The following is a 20,103-nucleotide window of genomic DNA, read 5'->3' as shown; positions in this document are numbered from 1 at the left end:
AATATTTTTTTAACTTTCATCTCCCGAGTTGCTCAGAACAAAGATCATTTGTAACAAGACAACTAAATGAAAAACCACACCTCATTTACAGTGGGGTCCTGTGGAAGAGGTTCACTACAGGTAAAAATATTGGTTAATGTATGATCCCACACGTAACAGGAATAGGCATAACATGCAAGAGAAGGAACAGCGTCAAACTCTAAAATAGATCCAAAAAACAATGGTTTATTTAGGGGGCGTGAAGGGCTGCCACTGGAAAATAGTCATGTTAATATAAGGCTTAAGCAGTAAAAAGATATTGTTCAGAGTCACAAACATGCTTTGAAGAGTGCCATTAGATTATTCATATTGAATATGTAGTGTTCCTAAGGATATTTCTTAACAATGCAGTTTTGCTTTTCTCATTCCCTGTAAAAATTCCCAGAATTAAAATATTTCAGATACAAGATCTGTCCTGTTGGCTGAAGAAAATCTTCAGGTTAAGTGACCTACCTTAGGGTCTTTGAACTTCTGACAAAGAAGCCTAGTAGGTGTAGGAACCTTAGTGTGTATAGCCTGTAAAACAAAGGTATTATGGCCGTAAATATTATGCAACACAGAACTGGGAACGTACAAAATTCTGACAGGGATGGACAGACTGGATGCAGGGATGATGTTTACCCTGGCTGGGGGGGGTCTAGAAGAAGGGGTCACAGTCTCAGGATATGTGCTAGGCCATTTAGGACTGAGATGTGGAGAAATGTCTTCACTCAGAGGGTGGCGAACCTGTGGAATTCTCTACCACAGAACGCTGTGGAGGCCACGTCACTGAATATACTTAAGAAGGAAATAGATTTCTAGATGTTAATGGCATAAAGGGCTATGGGGAGAGAGCAGGAGTATGACATTGAGATAGAGGATTAGCCATGATCATACTGAATGGCGGAGCAGGCTAGAGGGACTGAATGGCCTACTTCTGCTCCTACTTTCTATGCTTCTTTGAGACCTTTATGTCCTTAATAAGGAGGCAGTGATGCTTTAAAACATGATGTAATGAATTGATGCACTTTGTGTACAAAAAAATGAGAGGTGCAGCACAGTAGCAAAAATGCTGTGGTACAGAATAAATAGAGGCTCGCTGTGATTCTCCACACAAAGGTTCCAATCTCATTCGAAGAAGTAGCTTCTCCATTTCAAAAAAGGAGAAACAATATTATTTGCAGCAAATCTGATGATCCTGAGGGGTCTTGACAGGGTGGATGTAGAGAAGATGTTTCCTATTGTAGAAAAATCTAGAACTAAGGGTCACTGTTTAAAAATAAGGGGTGACCCATTTAAGACAGATGAGGTGAGTTTTTTTCACTCAGAGGGTTGAGTGTCTTTGGAACTCTCTTCCTGAAAAGGCAGTGGAAGCAGAGTCTTTGAATATTTTTAAGGCAGAGGTGGACAGATTCTTGGTAAGGGGGTGATTGGTTATCAGAAGTACCTGGGATTTCAGGTTACTATCAGGTCAGCCATGATCTTACTAAATGGCGGAGCAGGCTCAAGGGGCTGAATGGTCTACTCCTGCTCCTTGTTCATATGAGGCTCTTCCAGAGTGGCAAATGATACTGCTCAAGCGATATACATAAAAACTCCAGCCTTTAAAAACTGCCCATGGATGACCACACCTTCAGGATTCCTTGCAGCCAATGTCAAAGCATCAGTGACAAAGGAGGAGCCAATTTTCCTCCTCTTCTCCTCAATCCTTTGGCTGAGAAGGTGGATAGCAGAGAAGCTGGGTCGTATTTCTATGCAGGTTTGTTTGGTTTGATGTGACCAAAAATTTCACAAATTATGCTCTGGACTTGAAATGAAAATTCAAGCTGTTCATCCAAATATAATAGTAATAAAATACATGCAGTTTGTATGCATTTTATGGCTCACCTCCTCTGTATCACTGCTACACTTTTGGACTGCAACTCTACCACTTTGACCTGCAAAGACATGAATTCCACCATCATCCACTGGAGCCACTTTCATACATTCATCACTTTTAGCTGTGGTTTGATCCCCACGTTCTCTGCTATCTTTGTCATGATGGGGCGATACAGTTGTATCCAAGTGTATTTCTGGGATGCTCGTAATAATCCGAGAAGATCTCCGTCTACAAGGTGCCTGGAACAGGAAGCAACTCTTGAAGAATATAGCAAGTAACTAAAGCGCATAATTTCTTAGTTTATTCGAAGAGCTCTCAACTTCAATAAATAATTTTAAAGGTTTTGTTTTGTTTTTGAGTATAATTATTTCAGAAGATTTGAGAATAGCATGCTCTCGTGAAATCTGCAATTTAACAAAGGTTAATGGATGACCAACCCAGCTGATGAACTGAAACTACTGCAAGCACAACTGAAATTAAGGAAAATTACAAAAGACATTCAATAAGGTTCGACATAAATAAAGACTATTAAATTACAATTAGTTAAACACATACACTAGGCCTGAATTCCCTGGAATACAGAAGGTTAAGGAAGTGATTTGGTTGAGGTTTTTAGGATTTTGAAAGGAATTAGTAGGTTAGAGAGAAACTTTTTCTGTTGGTGGGGGAATCTAAGGCAAGGGGGCATAATCTTAAAATCAGAGCCAGGTTATTCAAGTGAGAAGTTAGGAAACACATCTTCACACAAAGGGCGGTGGTGGAACTATCTCCCACAAAAAGCAGCATATACTAGCTTCATTAATAAATTTAAATCTCAGATTGATAGATTTTTTGCTAGTAAATGATATTAATAGATTATAGAAACCAACGTGGGTGGATGGAGTTAGGATAACAATCAGCCAAGATTTCACTGAATGGCAGAACAGGTTTGAGGGGCTGAATGCCCTACTCTTGCTCCTGCATTCCTAAAACCTGATATTAACTAGATTCCCCAAGTATAAAAAATTATACGCTTACATGAGGAAACACTTGGAGACTTACTTCATTTTTGTTATTTTTTTTAAGCATAACAGTTAATGTTTATATAAATTCTTCTCTGCTCAATGCTAATGTTGTCATTCCCCTGTTTAAAACAAAATGAATTAATTGCCACATTAAAATAATACAGACAGAAATTTAAGCAATCAATCTGTATGTTAAAAGTACTGCAAAGGAAATGAAACCCATTGGCATTCACGTATAGCTCCCCAATTCTACATAGACTCTCTGTATAAGTTGATCCTCCTTTCCAGTCATGACATGTTGTACTTGCATTAGTGGTCAGCCTCATTTTTTCACCCCACAATTGCATGTTTTCCTTACCAGTACCTTATAATTGGGCTGAAGGGATCAAACCATACGTAGGAGTTTAAGGCACGCCTACCCTTTGCATCTGATATCGATGGCATTTCAAAATGGTGACCACCTGTGCCCAAGCCAGCAGCTTACTTTTATACTCAATGTTTAAGTAGTTTTTGTAGGGATTTTTTGAGGCTTCAAAGGTTGACTTATACGTCAATATCTACGGTTATGTGTAAATGTTTAATAGGTCAAAATCTTCTGTTTGTTAAACAATGTACTTCATGCCCTTTAATTCTGAGAATTTCCAGCTGCAGCAGAAAATCTCTGATCAACCCCAAGAGGGTGGAGTAAACTTGCATGCATGCCGAATCATCAGTTTTTTGTACATTACCCATAAAGTGAGCGTGTGCTGTAGTGTTGGAAATTGTATATTTTGGATAAGATATCAAACAGAGGAAGTCTCCCTGTTCAGGTGGGTGTCAGGTGATATTGTGGCACTATTTAAGGAACAGCAAGTTTTCTCAGTGTCCTAGTTATCATTCATCCAATAACCAAAAAGCACCAAAACAGATACATATCAATTATTGAGAGATCCTGCTGGACATAAACTGGCTGACATGTTTGGCTGCAGTAGCATCAGCATTGGCTCAATAGCAGAACTCTAGCATAAATCAAAAGGCTTTGGGTTCAAATCCTGCTCCAGAACTTGAGCACATCATTCAAGCTGATACTTTAGTGCAGACAATGCTGCAAGCGCTGTCAGAGATTACTTTTTTTTTAGTAATGTTAAATTAAGGTCCAGTCTTCCTTCCCAGATAGACATAAAAAATTGTGGGGCACTTTTCAAAAAAAGAGTCCTCCCACTTTGTCCTTTTGAACATTTATCCCTCAAACAACATCACTTAAAACTCCTTAAGTGGACATTTATCTCGATGCTGTTTGACCTTGTTCTGCCCACATTGCCTGCTGCATTGCACTACACACGACTTAATTTCAAAAGGTCATCATTGGCTGTGAAGAGCTTTGAGATGTCCTGACATCATAAAATTATTTAAATGCAAGCTGTTTCTTTCATACAAAGTATAATAACTGTACTTCAAAAGTTATCTGCTGAAATCATTAGGCATCTTGAGGATGAGATAAGGCACTCTATAAATGCAAGTTCTTTAAAACCTTGAGTAAGTAGTGTGTCAACTTTTTTCAGGTACTCACCGTCTCTGGGCTGGTAATTTGTTGGATGAGGGAAACTCGGTCTTGGACTGCCTTACTGACACTCACAGTGTGTGGATTTGCTCTAACTGGAGCGCAATGTGTTGGGTGACCTAGATAAGGCAAGATTAAAAATAAGAAAATGCATTATTGGTGAAATTGAAGCAGAAAGAGATGCTGGCCTTTGATGCGGTTTGAGGGACAAATTATTAAATATTTTTGACTGAGTCAAAGACAGCAAAGGACTGGTTCTGTGTGCAGAAGTGGGTTGGACTATATAAATGCATCATTTGAGACTGGCTTGTAGGATCAGAGACATCAGTATAAATGGTATGTCTATAAATTATTTCAGTCTAGAATGAAATTGTAAACAATTAAATTTCAAAAATCTTGCAGGTGCAGTTGGCATTCAAGTATAATGAAGATATCCTTGGCAGCCTACCATAGGCTCTGCAACCTGCAGTCCTTTGCATTGCCACAGGTTGTACAGACTTGAGCTGCCAATGCTGCATTTTTGAAATTATGCTGAGAATAAAAACATTAAAAGTATAATGCATAATAAAAGCTGTTCAAGTCTTTCACAAGTTTTTACATCTCACATTAACTGCATTGCTAACCTTTTTTGTGTGGGCTGGACTGTCCCTTTTGAATGGAGTCGAATGGCATCTTAACTCCATCTGATGGGAACCTGGAGTCAAGCATAAAAATCAGATAAAATCTAGATGTAGCAACACAAAGCTAGATGTAATGGAGCCAAACAAGATGCTACCAACTCTATTTTGCATTGATACATTTAAGGCGAAGCTAGATAAGCACAAGAGGAAGAGAGGAATAGAAGGGTATGTAGATGGGCTTACATGAAATAGGATGCGAGGAAGCTCATCTGGAGCATAAACACTGACAGATCTATACCCCAAATCATACTGAGAAAATCCAACTCAAGTTGGGTAGGGTTTCGGATTGTTAAAATTTTAACGTCCCACTTGCCTAAATCCACCCATTTTGGGGGTTAAAATTACCTCCCTTATTTCTCTAGAGGTGCCATCTTTCAAATGGGGTATTCAAGAGGGACCCAGTTTGCCTGCTCAGATACATAATGGATTCCATGACACTATTCAAAGAAATGCAAATGAGTTACAGCAGTCTCCTGGTTAACAATTATCAATCAACATCTGTGTTTTGTGGAACCTTGCTGTGTGCAAGCTAGCTGCTGCATTTGCCTACAAAGCAATGGTGCCTGCAATTGAAAATGAATTCATTAGCTAGGAAGCACTATGGGAAATTCTGAGGTTCTGAAACTCATTCCTTTATCACAGACATTGGTTTTGCAACCAATTCCATTTCCTTCCTCCACCACTATTTCAGTTTGAACTAGACTATTAACAACCTTGCATCCTGTTCCAACTCCACAGCTCTTCATTGTGGGGTCTGCTGATTTACATCTCCATATCCTGCTTGGCACCAAGGTCCACTTGCCTTCCAGTCCTGTCCTTGCTGACCAACATCAGTTCCTGTCACTCAACACGTCCAAAATGAAATTCTCAATTCATAACTGAAATCACTTCACTATTGCTGAAGAGAGAGAAATGCTGCCATTCGTCTTGCACTCATCAGCACAGACATAAGAATCTCAAATTTCAAACGGTCACAACAACTTAAACTAGAGGAGAAAAGGGTGCTGATTGGTTGGCATGTCGACTCTGACTGGCCAAAGCATTGCCATGGAGAAAGAAATGGGGAGCTACAGGCTCCCCAAGCTCCTGGGTCATTCAAAAATGGCACAAGGCTTTAACATGTTCTTTTAGTTTGCAGAGAAGGAGTTCCTGCATATGAGTGTAAGTTGCTTCTAGCAAGCATAAACGAGCAAGATTATAAGTTCGACTGATTATCTTAAATTGATTGTTAATGTAGCTATTAGCACACTCTGGATTGTACAGCAAGTGCTGCCCAATCACAATCTCTTTTTTCCGGTAGTATAAATTATTGTAACTGTTTGAAATTTAACATTCTTGCAGTTGTCCCGATGACTGCAAGACAAAAAGCTTTGGTAACCTGTCTTTGTTTTCAGCAATATTCAAGTTCTGTACTACCAAACGACAATTTGAAATCACTTCCTCAGTCTTACTTTTCTCTATATCTCCGTAATATCCTTCAGTCCGGTCTGTTCCTTTGTCTTCAGCTTCTTGCTATCCACCTTTCACCTTAGGTGGCTGTGCTTTCAGCCACCAAGGCCCCAAGCTCTGAAATTTCTTCCATAAACACCTCTCCACTTTTCTCCAATCCTTTCAATCCCTTCTTTCACTAATTTCTTGGTCACCCCTCATAATAACTCCTCCTTCAGCTCAGCGTCCATTTTTGTCTGAATACACCTTTGACAGATAGCTTGGAACACTTATCTAGATTTAAGGAAAGCTGGTGTTTACATGGTGGGGTGCAATGCCAGTGTGTGAAATTTCAGGGCTATACGCTAAGCTGACAAATCTGTGAGGGCTGCAGAAGTGCTCCAGCATCAGAGATGCTTTCTGGTGGGTGAAGCATTAAGCCAAAGCTGCGTCACCCCCATTCCCCACCTACCCAGGTGGCCATAAAAGACCACATCACACTATTCAAAGAAGAGTGAGGAGTGCGGGGAATCTAGTGCTTTTGTCACTATTGCTTCCTTAACCAACATAGCCTGGCTGTAAACAAATTGGTGATGTGTTTGCCTACATGTGACTATTTCAGGAATATTCCATTGCATATAAAGCATTTTAGAATGCCCCAAAGACCTGATAATGAGCTAAGCTAATTTGAATTTCTTTAAATATGACATCAATGATAACTATTGCAGTATTCTCTCTTGAAGCACAGTGAAGCTGACCTGATATAATCATAAATGTCATGCCAATTTTCTCCTTTGGGCACCAGGAAAGCCATTTCTCGTGGCATTGGGGAGACATCATGCAGCACCAGTCCTGCCCGCTTGGCCTTGAAGGCGGTCACACCTAAAAAATGCAGATTAAAAAATGAGTTAAAATCCCATCACAGCAGCTGGTGGAATTTAAATTCAATTAATAAACCTGGAATATAAAGCTAGTCTCAGTATTGGTGATCATGAAACCATCATCTGATTCACTAATATCCTTTAGGGGAGGAAATCTGCTGTCCTTACCTGGTCTCACCTACATGTGACTCCAGACCCACAGTAATGTGATTGACTCTTAACTGCTCTCTGAAAAAGCCTAGCAAGCCAGTCAGTTCAAGGGCAATTAGGGATGGGCAACAAATGCTGACCCTGCCTGCGACACTTACATCTCATGAATGAATAAAGAAAAAAAAATGTAGCATAACAGATGGGTTCTGAGAGAAAATTCTAGGTTACAGGAGTGTAATGGGTGAAATCTCAGCCACTAACAGAGAAGGGGATCATAGCTTCAGGTTGGAGAAGACCATGGTGGAGTTTGAAATCAATGCATTTGAGGGCAAAAAGTTGCAACGGTTGGTGAGAGAGGTGACAGGTGAGCAATAGTTAGTATGGGATAGGATATAGCTGACAGACCTTTGGCAAGTTTGAATGCCTACAGTGAAGCTCAGGATACAAGTAAAAAGATCACTTGAGAAGTTAATAAAAACAGAACATGCAGGAAAAACCCAGCAGGTCTGACAGCATCATTTTGAATCTGTATGACTCTTCGTCAGAGCTGTTTCTCTCTGTTTCTCGCGTCCGTATGACTCTTCGTCAGAGCTGTTTCTCTCTCCACAGATGCTGTCAGACCTGAGTTTTTCAAGCATTTTCTGTTTTTATTCAGATATCCAGCATCTGCAGTATTTTGCTTTTATCTTACAGGAGAAGTTAAACCTGGAGGTGACAAAGATATGAAAGGAAGGTTCAGCAGCAATGAAGATAAGGTATGAATTAATGCAGAGCAATCTAGAAATGGAACAAGGCAGTACTGGGCGGTTCATGGAATTTGGGGTTGAACCTTGCTCAGGATAAAACACATACTCGTGTTGCGCACCATCAGGGTCAACTTAAGTAACATATCTTAAAATAGGATGGTTTCTGTCAGGGGGCAAAGAAGATGGTTTCTGTCTTACCAACATTAAGCTGGAGAAAATTTAGGCTCATCCACAAGTCTGTCATATAAACAGTTGAGTGCCACAATCATGGATTGAGGAAGATAGCAGAGTGTTGGATGTCATCACCAAACATACAGCTGACTGAAATTTCATTGCAGGCCAAGGGAAAAACAAGCAAGGACTGGAGGAGAAACTGATGAGCTGGGCTATTTCAAAACCATAAGGGGACAATGCCATTTGGGTGGACCAAGAAAGAGTAATGAGGAGGGGCGACAGCATTCATTTTTCTTGCTTTTAAAATAACAATAATTTAAAAAGCAACTTTCTGGGAAGGTGTATTAAAATTAATTCTGCTTATTTTATTGTAAAAATCAATGAAAAAATATGAACTACAAAACACAAACTGTTTCTAATTTATATTAATGAATGGGATTCAAATTTTATTTTATATTCACTCATGGGGTGTGGGCTTCGCTGGCTGGGCCAGCATTTATTGCCCATCCCTAGTTCCCTTTGAGAAGGTGATGGTGAGCTGCTGCAGTCCACAGTGCTGTTAGGAAGGGAGTTCCAGGATTTTGACCCAGCGACAGTGAAGGAACGGCGATATATTTCCAAGTCAGGATGGTGAGTGATCTGGAGGGGAACTTCCAGGTAATGGTGCTCCCATCTATCTGCTGCCCTTGTCCTTCTAGATGGTAATGGTCGTGGGTTTGGAAGGTGCTGTCTAAGGAGCCTTGGTGAATTCCTGCAGTGCATCTTGTAGATGGTACACACTGCTGCTACTGTGCATTGCTGGTGGAGGGAGTGAATATTTGTGGATGTGGTACCAATATAGAGGGCAGCTTTGTCCTGGACTGTATCAAGCTTCTTGAGTGTTGTGGGAGCTGCACTCATCCAGGCAAGTGGGGAGTATTTCATTACACTCCTGGCTCGTACCATGTAGATGATGGACAGGCTTTGGGGAGTCAGGAAGTGAGGTATTCATCGCAGAATTCCTAGCCTCCGACCTGCTCTTGTAGCCACAGTATTTATATGGCTAGTCCAGTTCAGTTTCTGGTCAATGGTAACCCCCAGAATGTTGATAGTGGGGGATTCAGTGATGGTAATACTATTGAACGTCATGGGGCGATGGTTAGATTCTCTCTTGTTGGAGATGGTCATTGTCTGGGCACTTGTGTGGCGCAAATGTTACTTGCCACTTGTCAGCCCAAATTTGGATATTGTCCAGGTCTTGCTGCATTTGGACATGGACTGCTTCAGCATCTGAGGAGTCATGAATGGTGCTGAACATTGTGCAATCATCAACGAACATCCCCAAATGCAAAAGGGTCAAATTTGCATATCGTAGCAAACTAGAAGTGGCAATGGAATTGTAGAATCAGGGTCAGAAATTACAGAATTAGTTGAATAAATAATGAGCAAGCAGAAAAATAGGAGAAAAAATTTATTGCAAACAAATATAAAGTCTTGCACTTAATGAAAATAGCTAAGGGTGAACCAGGAAGGGGCTACATCCAAACAATGTGGGATAACAAGTTACAACCAAACTGTAACATATCTCAAGTGCCATGTCCAGTTCTGATTGCTAAGCCTCAAGGGAGACATACAAGCAAAGAATAATTCAAACAACAGGCTCAAAAGTCTGAGTTATGAGAAAAGACTGGAGGAAATAAAGCTTTTCAACTCAAAGAGTCTGAGGTCTGATCCTAGAGGTATACAAGATACTTAATGGACTGAAAAAAGAATAAGCTGGAACGTAACATTAAATGTTAAGAATAGGATAACTAGTAAAAGGTAAATTTAGGAAGGATATCAGGAAATCCTTCTTTGCACAAATGGTGGACAACATACATCCAATGAAGTGTAGTGAATCCAAAAAAAGGCTGGAATTATTTAAGGAACAATCGAAAATGAAATGGGAGGAGAATTGAGGATTATTTTGGATAGGTAAACTAAGCTGAGTCAAATTGCCTTTTTCAGTAATGATCATGAATTTATTAATTTTTCTTCATTCGTCCCTATTTTCTTGTATACAACTCTCAAACCTGACCAAATACCAACCATTTCCACACATATATTGTGTAGTTAGGTCTATGCATTCTATGAATGTTAGATCACACCAAGATCAATGTCCACCTAACTTAGTCCTTGAAAGCAATGTGATCACTTACTTGGCTCAAATACCAGGTCACTGGTGAATATAGTCTTAACAAACATATTGGAGCAGAGCTTAACACTCTTCAGATGGCTGTAGTGTCGGTTCAGATAAAATGACAGAAGATACTGCAGGTCCATCATCAGGCATGTCCACTTCACACCAGGAGGTGCAAGGCCTACCAGGTCTGAATACAGAAGTAAAGGAAAAGATTACATGCATTATCCCAAGTAATTAGATGAATACTCCTACTTGATAAAATCTGTAACTAGTAGTAATGGTGATTATTATTTCTCCTCTAAAATAACTAATTTACAAGCATCAAAAAAACAAAGGATTCAGATAAAGAGATGGAAAAAAAAAAGGTACTTTTATATAAAAAAACAGGAACTTAGCTCACAATCACACCATCTTCAGAAACACATCACAGTGGACTTACAGCAGATAAATTTAAACATAGAACCAAATAAGTCAGACAAATTGTGTCTTTTCAAACCAAACGCAATTTTTAAAGTCTTTTCAAGATGTGGACAATGCTGGAAAAGCTACTGTCCATCCTTATTTATTTAAAGACCTGAACAGCTTCATAGGCGTTCAACTGCTCAACTGAATGAATCGCTAGGCTATTTCAGAGAACGTTACCACTTGCATGTATGCCAGACTGGGTAGAAGTAGCAGTCCCTTTCTCTGAAAGGCACTGATAAACCAGTTGGGTTGACACACAAAAACCAAGACAACTCTTCTGGTCATTTTTCTGATGCCACTCCACATGGTTTATTAGATTTAAATTCAAAATTTGCCATGGTCAGATGCAAACTTACAATCTCCGTGAAGCTAGCACCAAATCAGTGTACTGTGATACTAAATGGAATATGACACCAAAAGTATTAAAAGTAATATGAAAAAATTAATGTGCATCACTGAAGTCCTACAGCCACCACCTTCTCAGTGACACAAAATTTCCCTGCATACTGAGATCATGTGAGAAAAACATGGATTCAATATGAATCATAGCCTTAATTGAGTAAGAGTGGCAATGGCCTCGTGTTTTTCCAGAGATGTAGCTTCAAAACACATGACCCTCTATAAATTTACTCACTGTGGTTCAGGAATGTCAAATGGGTGCTGTAAAATTAATATGAATGTTTAATTTTATTAGGATTATTGGAAAGAAGCAAATTGATTCGACTTGTAAGCATCACAAGGAATCATTGTTTGCACTGCAATCTGTCCTTTCAGCAGGTTTCCAAATAAAAGGTGCAATTAGAAGGAACCAGACATTAGGCAAACTAAACAAAGCTGGGCAGAGCCAAGTAATTTGCTTTGCCTGCACCATAGAGTGAAGCAAACATGAAAAACTGTGAAAAAACAGGGAAATAGAACAAATAATAACCAAAAAGCAAAAGCTTGCTCAATCAAGTCAAATCAATGCAGCAGAGTTGAAAATGCCAACAAGCTCAACAATAGTGTGAACGGACACTGGTTCACCCCGCTATTTCACATCCCGAGAGTTCATGACCTTGGCTGTGCCACCAAAAAGATATGAAGTGTAGGCATGGTGCTTTCTCATAGGGACAAATGAAAGGGACATACACACACAACAGTGGTGCAATCTAGATGGCCTCAAGCAGTTCAAGTGTCCTGGTGATAGGTCTGAGAATAAGCTGGAGAATGTTGTGTGCAAAGGACATGAAAACTATGAGGGGGGAAGAAAGTGTCACAATGTAACCCATAGTCTGTAAAATAAAAATTTGCACAGGTCCTCATAGGCAGTTTAATTTTATTGAATTGGAAGTAGTATTTGTGAAGGAAGATTTTGGATTCTGGATATTTCTGTTTCTACATGTTCCACTCATTTTTTTTTGTAGAGACACAGTCATAAGATCTCAGACACCGAACTGTTCTATTACTGTACCTTGAAGTAAAGTGGTCATAGAATAAAATATGCAAATAAAAGTACAGTTACACAATGTTCTGGCAGTTTGTTCAAAGGGAACTATTAATAAACTGGTGCCTTTTCCAAAGATGAGCAACTGAGGTGCTGATATAATGAAGGAAAGAACAGTAAGCATACGGAATACTCTGCCCAAAGTACCTTGCTTTGCAGTCTTTGCAGTGGTATTATACACAGAGCCTTCCACAGCACCACAAACAAAGGGGAACTGGAGCCACGTGGCTGTGGATTTGAACTCCTTGAAGAGGTTGGAGAATGAAATCCGAATGACTTGACTCCCCTGGAGAAAGATAGATTTAACAATTCACAGAAATATTACAATGAATGAGTCCTATAACAGAAAGTTGCACAGTCCAATCAATCGCTCTCCTCAATCCCCAGACAGGCACTTCACTTAAAATTAGAGACCAAGATCAAAATTCAAGTAATTGGCTTATGCCAAGAAGATAAATGCTCTTGGAGTAATGTACTACAGAGCTACTAGATTCATGCTAGTGCCTGCAAGTCTTATATCAGCAACTCCCCGTGTTTACGAACACAGGTCAAATTCTTTTTTGTACTCATACACTCCTTCATACAGACATGGCAGCAGTGCCCAGTCTTAGTTGAGAAATGACATACATGAGCAGAAAGGCAAGTTAAATAGGAAACAACATAAATATACTTTAAAAAATTATCTTCACGTGTTTGCAAGCTTGCTCCTTCAAATGTATCATCAATAATCTAAAGGAAATATCTCTGAAGTTATTTAATTGAAAAGTCTATGGGCCAAGTGCTGGTAAATGGGATAGGTAGGTCAGGTGTTTCTCACGTGTCGGTGCAGACTCGATGGGCCGAAGGGCCTCTTCTGCACTGTGTGATTCTGTGATTCCGCGAAAAGTACCGAAAAAGGATTTAAGATTTGTTTTGTTAACCAGGAAACTGAAAACTCAATTTTGTTCTATTAATTTAAGTATCTACTGGATTTCCATCATTCATCAACTTTGTAATCTCTTCAAAAAATTCCACGTAGTTGACACAGAAACCTTGTTTTTCCAGAAACCATGTTGGAATACCCAAGTAATCTGGGCTCTTCCTAGAACAGGGATGTCAAACTTAGTTCATATGGTAGGCCTGCTAGTGTTCCTGATCTTAATTGATGTCCAGTGATCACTGTTGAAAAGTGTGCAGAAAGCGTGAATAGAACTGACTCAGGAGCAATGGCCCCCACCTAAAATTCAGGATACAGGCTTACATGGGACTGTAACAAATTGTCAACACTGCCAGTCATTTGTCAGCGCCTTCAGGCAAAGAAGAGTAAGTAGACCATATTGGAGATAAAAAAATGAATTTTGAATAACTCGTAGGAAATACAATGAATATTCAAACACATTTAAACCTGACTGATTACAGTAGTTGAAGAGATTTGGGAGTCTATTTAAGTCTAAAGCTTCCTTGGCTTCAATCAGCATATCGTTAAAATCCTGGAACTCCTTCCTAACAGCACTGTGGGTACACCTACACCACATGGACTGCAGCAATTCAAGAAGGCAGCTCACCACCACCCACTCAAGGGCAACTAGGGATGGGCAATAAAATAAAAACAAAAAGCTAAAAGCTACTGCGGATGCTGGAAATCCAAAACAAAAACAGAATTACCTGGAAAAACTCAGCAAGTCTGGCAGCATCGGCGGAGAAGAAATCAGCTAACGTTTCGAGCCTTCATGGCCCAAGGGCCATGAAGGCTCGAAACGTTAACTGATTTCTTCTCCGCCGATGCTGCCAGACTTGCTGAGTTTTTCCAGGTAATTCTGTTTTTGTTATGGGCAATAAAATGCTGGCCCAGCCAGTGAAGCCTACAGCCCGTGAATGAATAGAAAAAAACAAATGGTTCTCCACCAGGTCTCGGTGTCCATTTTGCACCATTATCACCAGTAACAACCAAACATACTACTGAATTACAATGGTGCAGTTTAATTGGCTGAATGATCTTAGCAAACATTGCAGCTTTAACCTATGAACATTAATACAAACTTCAGTTCCTGCGTTAGATCATCCTAATGTTAAAGGAACAGTCATGCCAACAAATGAAGCACTAATCATTACATACCTCAGTGACTGTATCAAAGTGAACCACAAAGTATTTGGATACAATTGGTTTGAAGAGGAGATAGACGTAGCGACCAACTAGTCCAAGGGATTGAGTGCTAGTTTTTGGTAACTGAATGTAGTTACCAGGAGGGATGGGGCCTCTGATACGATATACCGTGCACTTCAGGGTTTTATCCTAGCAAAGAATCCAGAATAAACATCCATCAATTAAACCTGCAAGCTCAAGATTAACTCCTTAAACTATCTGCAATTATGGTTGCAATGATCTCTATGCTATCCTGCACAGAATTTATCAAGTGTTCCTCCGTTTAAGCACATTACTGTGGTCAAAAATTGCTCGAGATGTACTTTCTATTAAAAGTAAGGAATAAGCATCCTTTATAGAACAATGTCCCCTTGTTGTTTACCTTCATTAGCTGAAGACGTTATTGTGCACAAAGTTTTTTAAAAACACACAAATAAATGCACGTGCATGTTGGAGCACTGACACAGTTCAAGTGTGAACATTTTTATTTTAGGTTTCCTCGTGGGCCAGGAAGATCAACTGTGCTAATTCAGGTCTCATATAGCGGCCTTGGACTTCTCTTGTCCTGGCTCCCCACAATCCCAACTATGCCAGAAACCCGTTTTCACTCATTTCCAGCTGTGCAGTAGAATTCCCAATCCTGCCCACCAATCAGGTAATGGGAGTCAGGGAAATTACTCGAGTGAAGATCGAACGGGCCTCAACATCCTCAGACTTCCCCAAATACACCTCCCACTTTGGTGCTTGCATGCTTGCTTCACCCTTTTAAAATCAGGTAAAAACTTACTGTCTCAGATCACACATAAAAAAACACCTACGTGGAAAAATTACCAGAGGGCTGCTGGTATCTGTGGAGGTGGCAAAATATTTCCAATAGGAAATCAAATAGTACCATAACAGCTGTGACATCCCCTTCTTTTGTTGATTTCTTCCATTCTTCCAATTTGAAGTGTTTGAAGATGTTCACATATGGACGCTGCCACACAGACTCTGAAACAGATTCAAGATTAAAAAACGCAATGAGTTTGAGCACAACTCAACAAAACAAAACCGAAAGGAAAGTGCATACACTTTAAATGTCTTAAGCTGCCAATGTATTTCACCTTGTCTGTATGGCAAAAGGGAAGGCTAATGCAAGTTAAAACAACTTTTTAAAATTTAGCTTAAATGTTCAGTGATTTCACTGCAGTGAAATTCTGCCACAGGCAAGATACATCTTTGAGTTATCAATCAAAGCAATCGTTTTCCCAGCAGGTTAACGAGAGAAAAATATTTAAAAGAATTTAAGATTTTTTAAATCACAAAGAATATCCTAGAACATAGAGTGCCATGAATTCAAGCTAGCCCAACAGCAAATCTACCATTGGAAATCTGCTTCCACAGAAAAACGCAGGGTCAATGCATCCAGATGCTCGTATGTTTGTTAAGCATCATTAGAACATTGGGGAATAGGTATCTAGCCAACCTAGCGAGCTAGATGCAGTGCTTGGGAGAACTATGTAAGAGGATAAAGGGCAGCAAAACTAAAATTACAATAAAATGCACACCAGAGAGAAGAAATAAGCTCCAACGAAGGTACAGTAGTGGTTATTATCTCAGCCATACGATCAAGAAAATTCTGAAGTTAAATCCCTAGTCTTGCAAAATTAGCTAATCTCAGCTGGGACATTGATAGGAGTCTCACGGTTGGCTACAGCACACATTAGACAGGGGAAAGAAAAAAAATATCAGCAAGGGCCCACACTTCAGATTTTTATACAGCAGCACTTGATGGAATTGTGCATGCATGGACACCAGAAAACAACAGGACTATGCTCAGCTGTAAAGTCCTGTGACTTAAGGCTTCACTGGCTGGGCCAGCATTTTATTGCCCATTAAGTAAGTGAATGCTTACTAATACGACCAAAACTCTGTGATTTGTTTTTATGTCTTTCATGGGATGTAGGTGTCTCTGGCTAGGCAGTGCTTATTGTTCATCCCTAATTGCCTTCGAAAAGGTGGTGGTGAGCTGCCTTCTTGAACTGCTGCAGTCCACGTGGTGCTGGTACACCCAAAGTGCTATTAGGGAGGGAGTTCCAGGATTTTAACCCAGTGACAGTGAAGGAATGGTAATATAGTTCTAAATCAGGATAGTTTGTAGCTTGGAGAGGAACTTGCAGGTGATGATGTTCCCGTGCATCTACTGCCTTCTAGGTGGTAGAGGTCGCAGGTTTGGAAGGTGCTGTCAAAGGAGCCTTGCAGAGTTGCCTCAATGCATCTTGTAGATGGTACACACTGTGCATCAGTGATGGAAGGATTGAATACAGAAAGTGGTGGATCGGGTGCTAATCATGTAGACTGCTTTGTCCTGGGAGGTGTCAACCTTCTTGAATGTTGCAGCTGCTCTCATCCAGGCAAGTGGAGAGTATTCCATCGCACACCTGACTTGTGCCTTGGAGACGTGGACAGGCTTTGGGGAGTCAGGTGAGTTACTTGCCACAGGATTCTCAGCCTCTAACCTGCTCTTGTAGCTAGAGCATTTATATGACTAGACCAGTTCAGTTTCTGGTCAATGGTAACTCCTAGGATGCACATCTCTCTCATTCAAGATATGGGCAATGCTGACAATGCCACATTTATTTCCAATCTCTAGATGCCCTGAGAAGTGTGTATATTATAGGTATAGTAGTGTGTCTCCGCGTTAAATGTCTTCAGTACCTGTGATGATCACATTCCCACATGAGCAAGGTTAGCAAAGTGACCAGTCCCTGTGGAACCACACTCTAGAAAGGGGATGATTATCTTCAAGAGGAGTGTGGGAAAATAGCGATATGAAAGGGAAAAAAATGGCGTGTTGCACAATAGTGTTTTTCAGTGCTTTTAAATTCGTGCCTGGAGAAATGTAAATGGATCAACATAACATTTTATTGGGAAGCTGAACATAATGTTGAAATCTTGAAAATTGAAGGCTTGTTAATCACCTCTCGATGAATTTTCAAAAATTAAACCAGATTAATGTTATTCATTCTTTACACAAACAATAGAGTAGCTGTCCTGTGCAAGATCTCTCACTTTTAAGCTGAAGACACATTCATTGCCTAGAACAATTTCATACTGAAAGGGTCATCAATAATTCCCCTGCTACAAAACATATTAATGAATTAGATGGAACTATGTTCCATTAAGATAAGGCATTCCTTGGCACCATTTTCACTGAACCTGAAACACATTAAGACAGGAATCTATTTAAAGGAGTAAAAACTGTCAGTTAGTTGTAAACAACATGACTATCACACTAAATAACAGGTGAATGCCATTGAAAGGAAAGGGAGCTAAACAAGTCACATGGTCAACTCCTGGAAACCAGTGGGGATAAAAGTGCATCACGATAATGCTGTAATAATTTTACAAAAACAGATGGCACATACAGATGTATCAAATAGCTATCTACGACAATAAATTAAGATGCCCTATGCAATAGACTAACTATCAGAATCCTGCAAACAGATTTTAATTACGTTACATAGACTCAGCAGAACTCACAATGATGACCATTTCTTTTCTCACCTATTCTGGGCTTATCCATGCTGGTCAAATTTTCCCTCAACAAATGCTCTTCTTTTCTATGGCCCCAGCAGGTCACTTTTAGTTAATGTGGGCATCAAGCCTTTCAATGCAAGAGAACATTTTGGCAGAGTCGATCACCTGAAAGAAAAATTGCATTGGGCAACTGCAAGAAAAATCCAAAAGCAAATCTATGTGACATCTCTCAAAAGGCCAATACTTGGCCTCCAGCCCCTTTTCTCTGCCAACTGAACGGAATGCCTCATCAGCAGCCCAAAAGTCAGTCTAGGTGACATTTCAGGTAAAGGCCCTTAATCAAAAATTTTCAGTCCTTTTGCACAAGTCCCAAGTGCTCTTTCTCCCCACCCCTCACGCTCTCCCCATTTCTTGTTCTCGCCCCACCTCTCACTCTCTCCTGCCTCCCCCCTCACTCACTCCTGCCTCCCCCCGTCACACTCTCCACAGCATCGCTCTCTCCCACCCCTCCTGTCGCTCTCTCCCACCCCTCCCGTCACTCTCCCCCCGTCACTCTCACACGCCGTTGTGCTTTCTTCCCTCTCTCTCCCATCACTCTCTACCCCCTCCCACTCTCTCCCCCGCTTACCCCGTCACACTCTCAGGCTATCGCGTTCTCCTTCCTCCCTCTCTCCCCATTGCTCTCTAGCCCCTCGCACTCTCCCCCCATGCTCTCCTCACCGTCCCTCTCGCCCCACCATACCACTCTCCCCACTATGCTCTCACCCCTCCCTCACCCCCACCTCCCTCCCTCTCTCACCCCCACCCTCTCTCACCCACACCCTCTCCTCACTCACCCCCACCCTCTCCTCCCTCTCTCACCCCCACCTCACTCCCTCTCTCACCCCATCCCCTCCTCCATCCCCCCCACACCCTCCTCCCTCCCCCCCACCCTCAACCCACCCCCTCCTCCCTCCCTCAACCCACCCCCTCCTCCCTCCCTCAACCCAGCCCCTCCTCCCTCCCTCAACCCAGCCCCTCCTCCCTCCCTCCCTCAACCCACCCCCTCCTCCCTCCCTCCCTCCCTCAACCCACCCCCTCCTCCCTCAACCCACCCCCTCCTCCCTCCCTCAACCCACCCCCTCCTCCCTCCCTCAACCCACCCCCTTCCTCCCTCCTCAACCCACCCCCTCCTCCCTCCCTCAACCCACCCCCTCCTCCCTCCCTCAACCCACCCCCTCCTCCCTCCCTCCCCTCCCTCAACCCACCCCCTCCTCCCTCAACCCACCCCCCTCCCTCCCTCCCTCCCTCCCTCAACCCACCCCCTCCTCCCTCAACCCACCCCCTCCTCCCTCCCTCAACCCACCCCCTCCTCCCTCCCTCAACCCACCCCCTCCTCCCTCCCTCAACCCACCCCCTCCTCCCTCCCTCAACCCACCCCCTCCTCCCTCCCTCAACCCACCCCCTCCTCCCTCCCTCAACCCACCCCCTCCTCCCTCCCTCAACCCACCCCCTCCTCCCTCCCTCAACCCACCCTCTCCTGCCTCCCTCGCCCCACCTTCTCCTCCCTCCCTCACCACACTTTCCGTCCCCCATCCCCCCACACTTTCCTCCCTCCCCTCTCCCCCCCACACTCTCGTCCCTCCCCCTACCCGCCACCCTCTCCCCCAGCTCTTTGCCCCTTCCCTCTCCTCACCCCTCTCCCCCTTGGTCTCTACCTCCCTTGATCTCGACCCCAGCTCTCTCCCGTTAGATCTTGGTCCCTTCCCTCCCCTCACTCAACCTCTCTCCTCCATTGCTCACTACCCCCCTCAATCTCTACCCCCTCTCGCTCTTTCCCCCCTCACACACTCTCTCCTCACTCCCCCTCACAC

General features: G+C 41.9%; 1 protein-coding gene across 2 annotated transcripts in view; it reads right to left on the bottom strand.

Annotated features, from left to right (window-relative positions):
• wdr90 (WD repeat domain 90) overlaps window positions 1–18,650 on the bottom strand; it is a 77,388-nt gene extending 58,738 nt beyond the window's left edge. The window contains exons 1-11 of one of the 2 annotated variants that reach the window (XM_078559090.1): window positions 18,495–18,649; window positions 18,278–18,415; window positions 15,624–15,721; window positions 14,705–14,881; window positions 12,757–12,895; window positions 10,678–10,848; window positions 7,308–7,431; window positions 5,065–5,135; window positions 4,451–4,560; window positions 1,906–2,136; window positions 493–555 (exon numbers count right to left, since the gene is read on the bottom strand). In XM_078559090.1, coding sequence (XP_078415216.1) covers window positions 493–555; window positions 1,906–2,136; window positions 4,451–4,560; window positions 5,065–5,135; window positions 7,308–7,431; window positions 10,678–10,848; window positions 12,757–12,895; window positions 14,705–14,881; window positions 15,624–15,721; window positions 18,278–18,296 — 1,203 coding nt within the window. In that variant the 5' untranslated portion in view covers window positions 18,297–18,415; window positions 18,495–18,649. Of the gene's footprint in view, window positions 1–492; window positions 556–1,905; window positions 2,137–4,450; window positions 4,561–5,064; window positions 5,136–7,307; window positions 7,432–10,677; window positions 10,849–12,756; window positions 12,896–14,704; window positions 14,882–15,623; window positions 15,722–18,277 lie in introns of both variants that reach the window. The other variant, XM_078559089.1, reaches the window with a different exon arrangement.
• Between the last annotated feature and the right edge of the window lie 1,453 nt (window positions 18,651–20,103).

This window comes from Cetorhinus maximus, chromosome 15 (assembly GCF_964194155.1).
Source record: "Cetorhinus maximus chromosome 15, sCetMax3.hap1.1, whole genome shotgun sequence".
NCBI lineage: Eukaryota > Metazoa > Chordata > Chondrichthyes > Lamniformes > Cetorhinidae > Cetorhinus > Cetorhinus maximus.
Note: the sequence above shows the minus strand (reverse complement) of the source record. Positions and strands in the feature narration are given on the sequence as shown.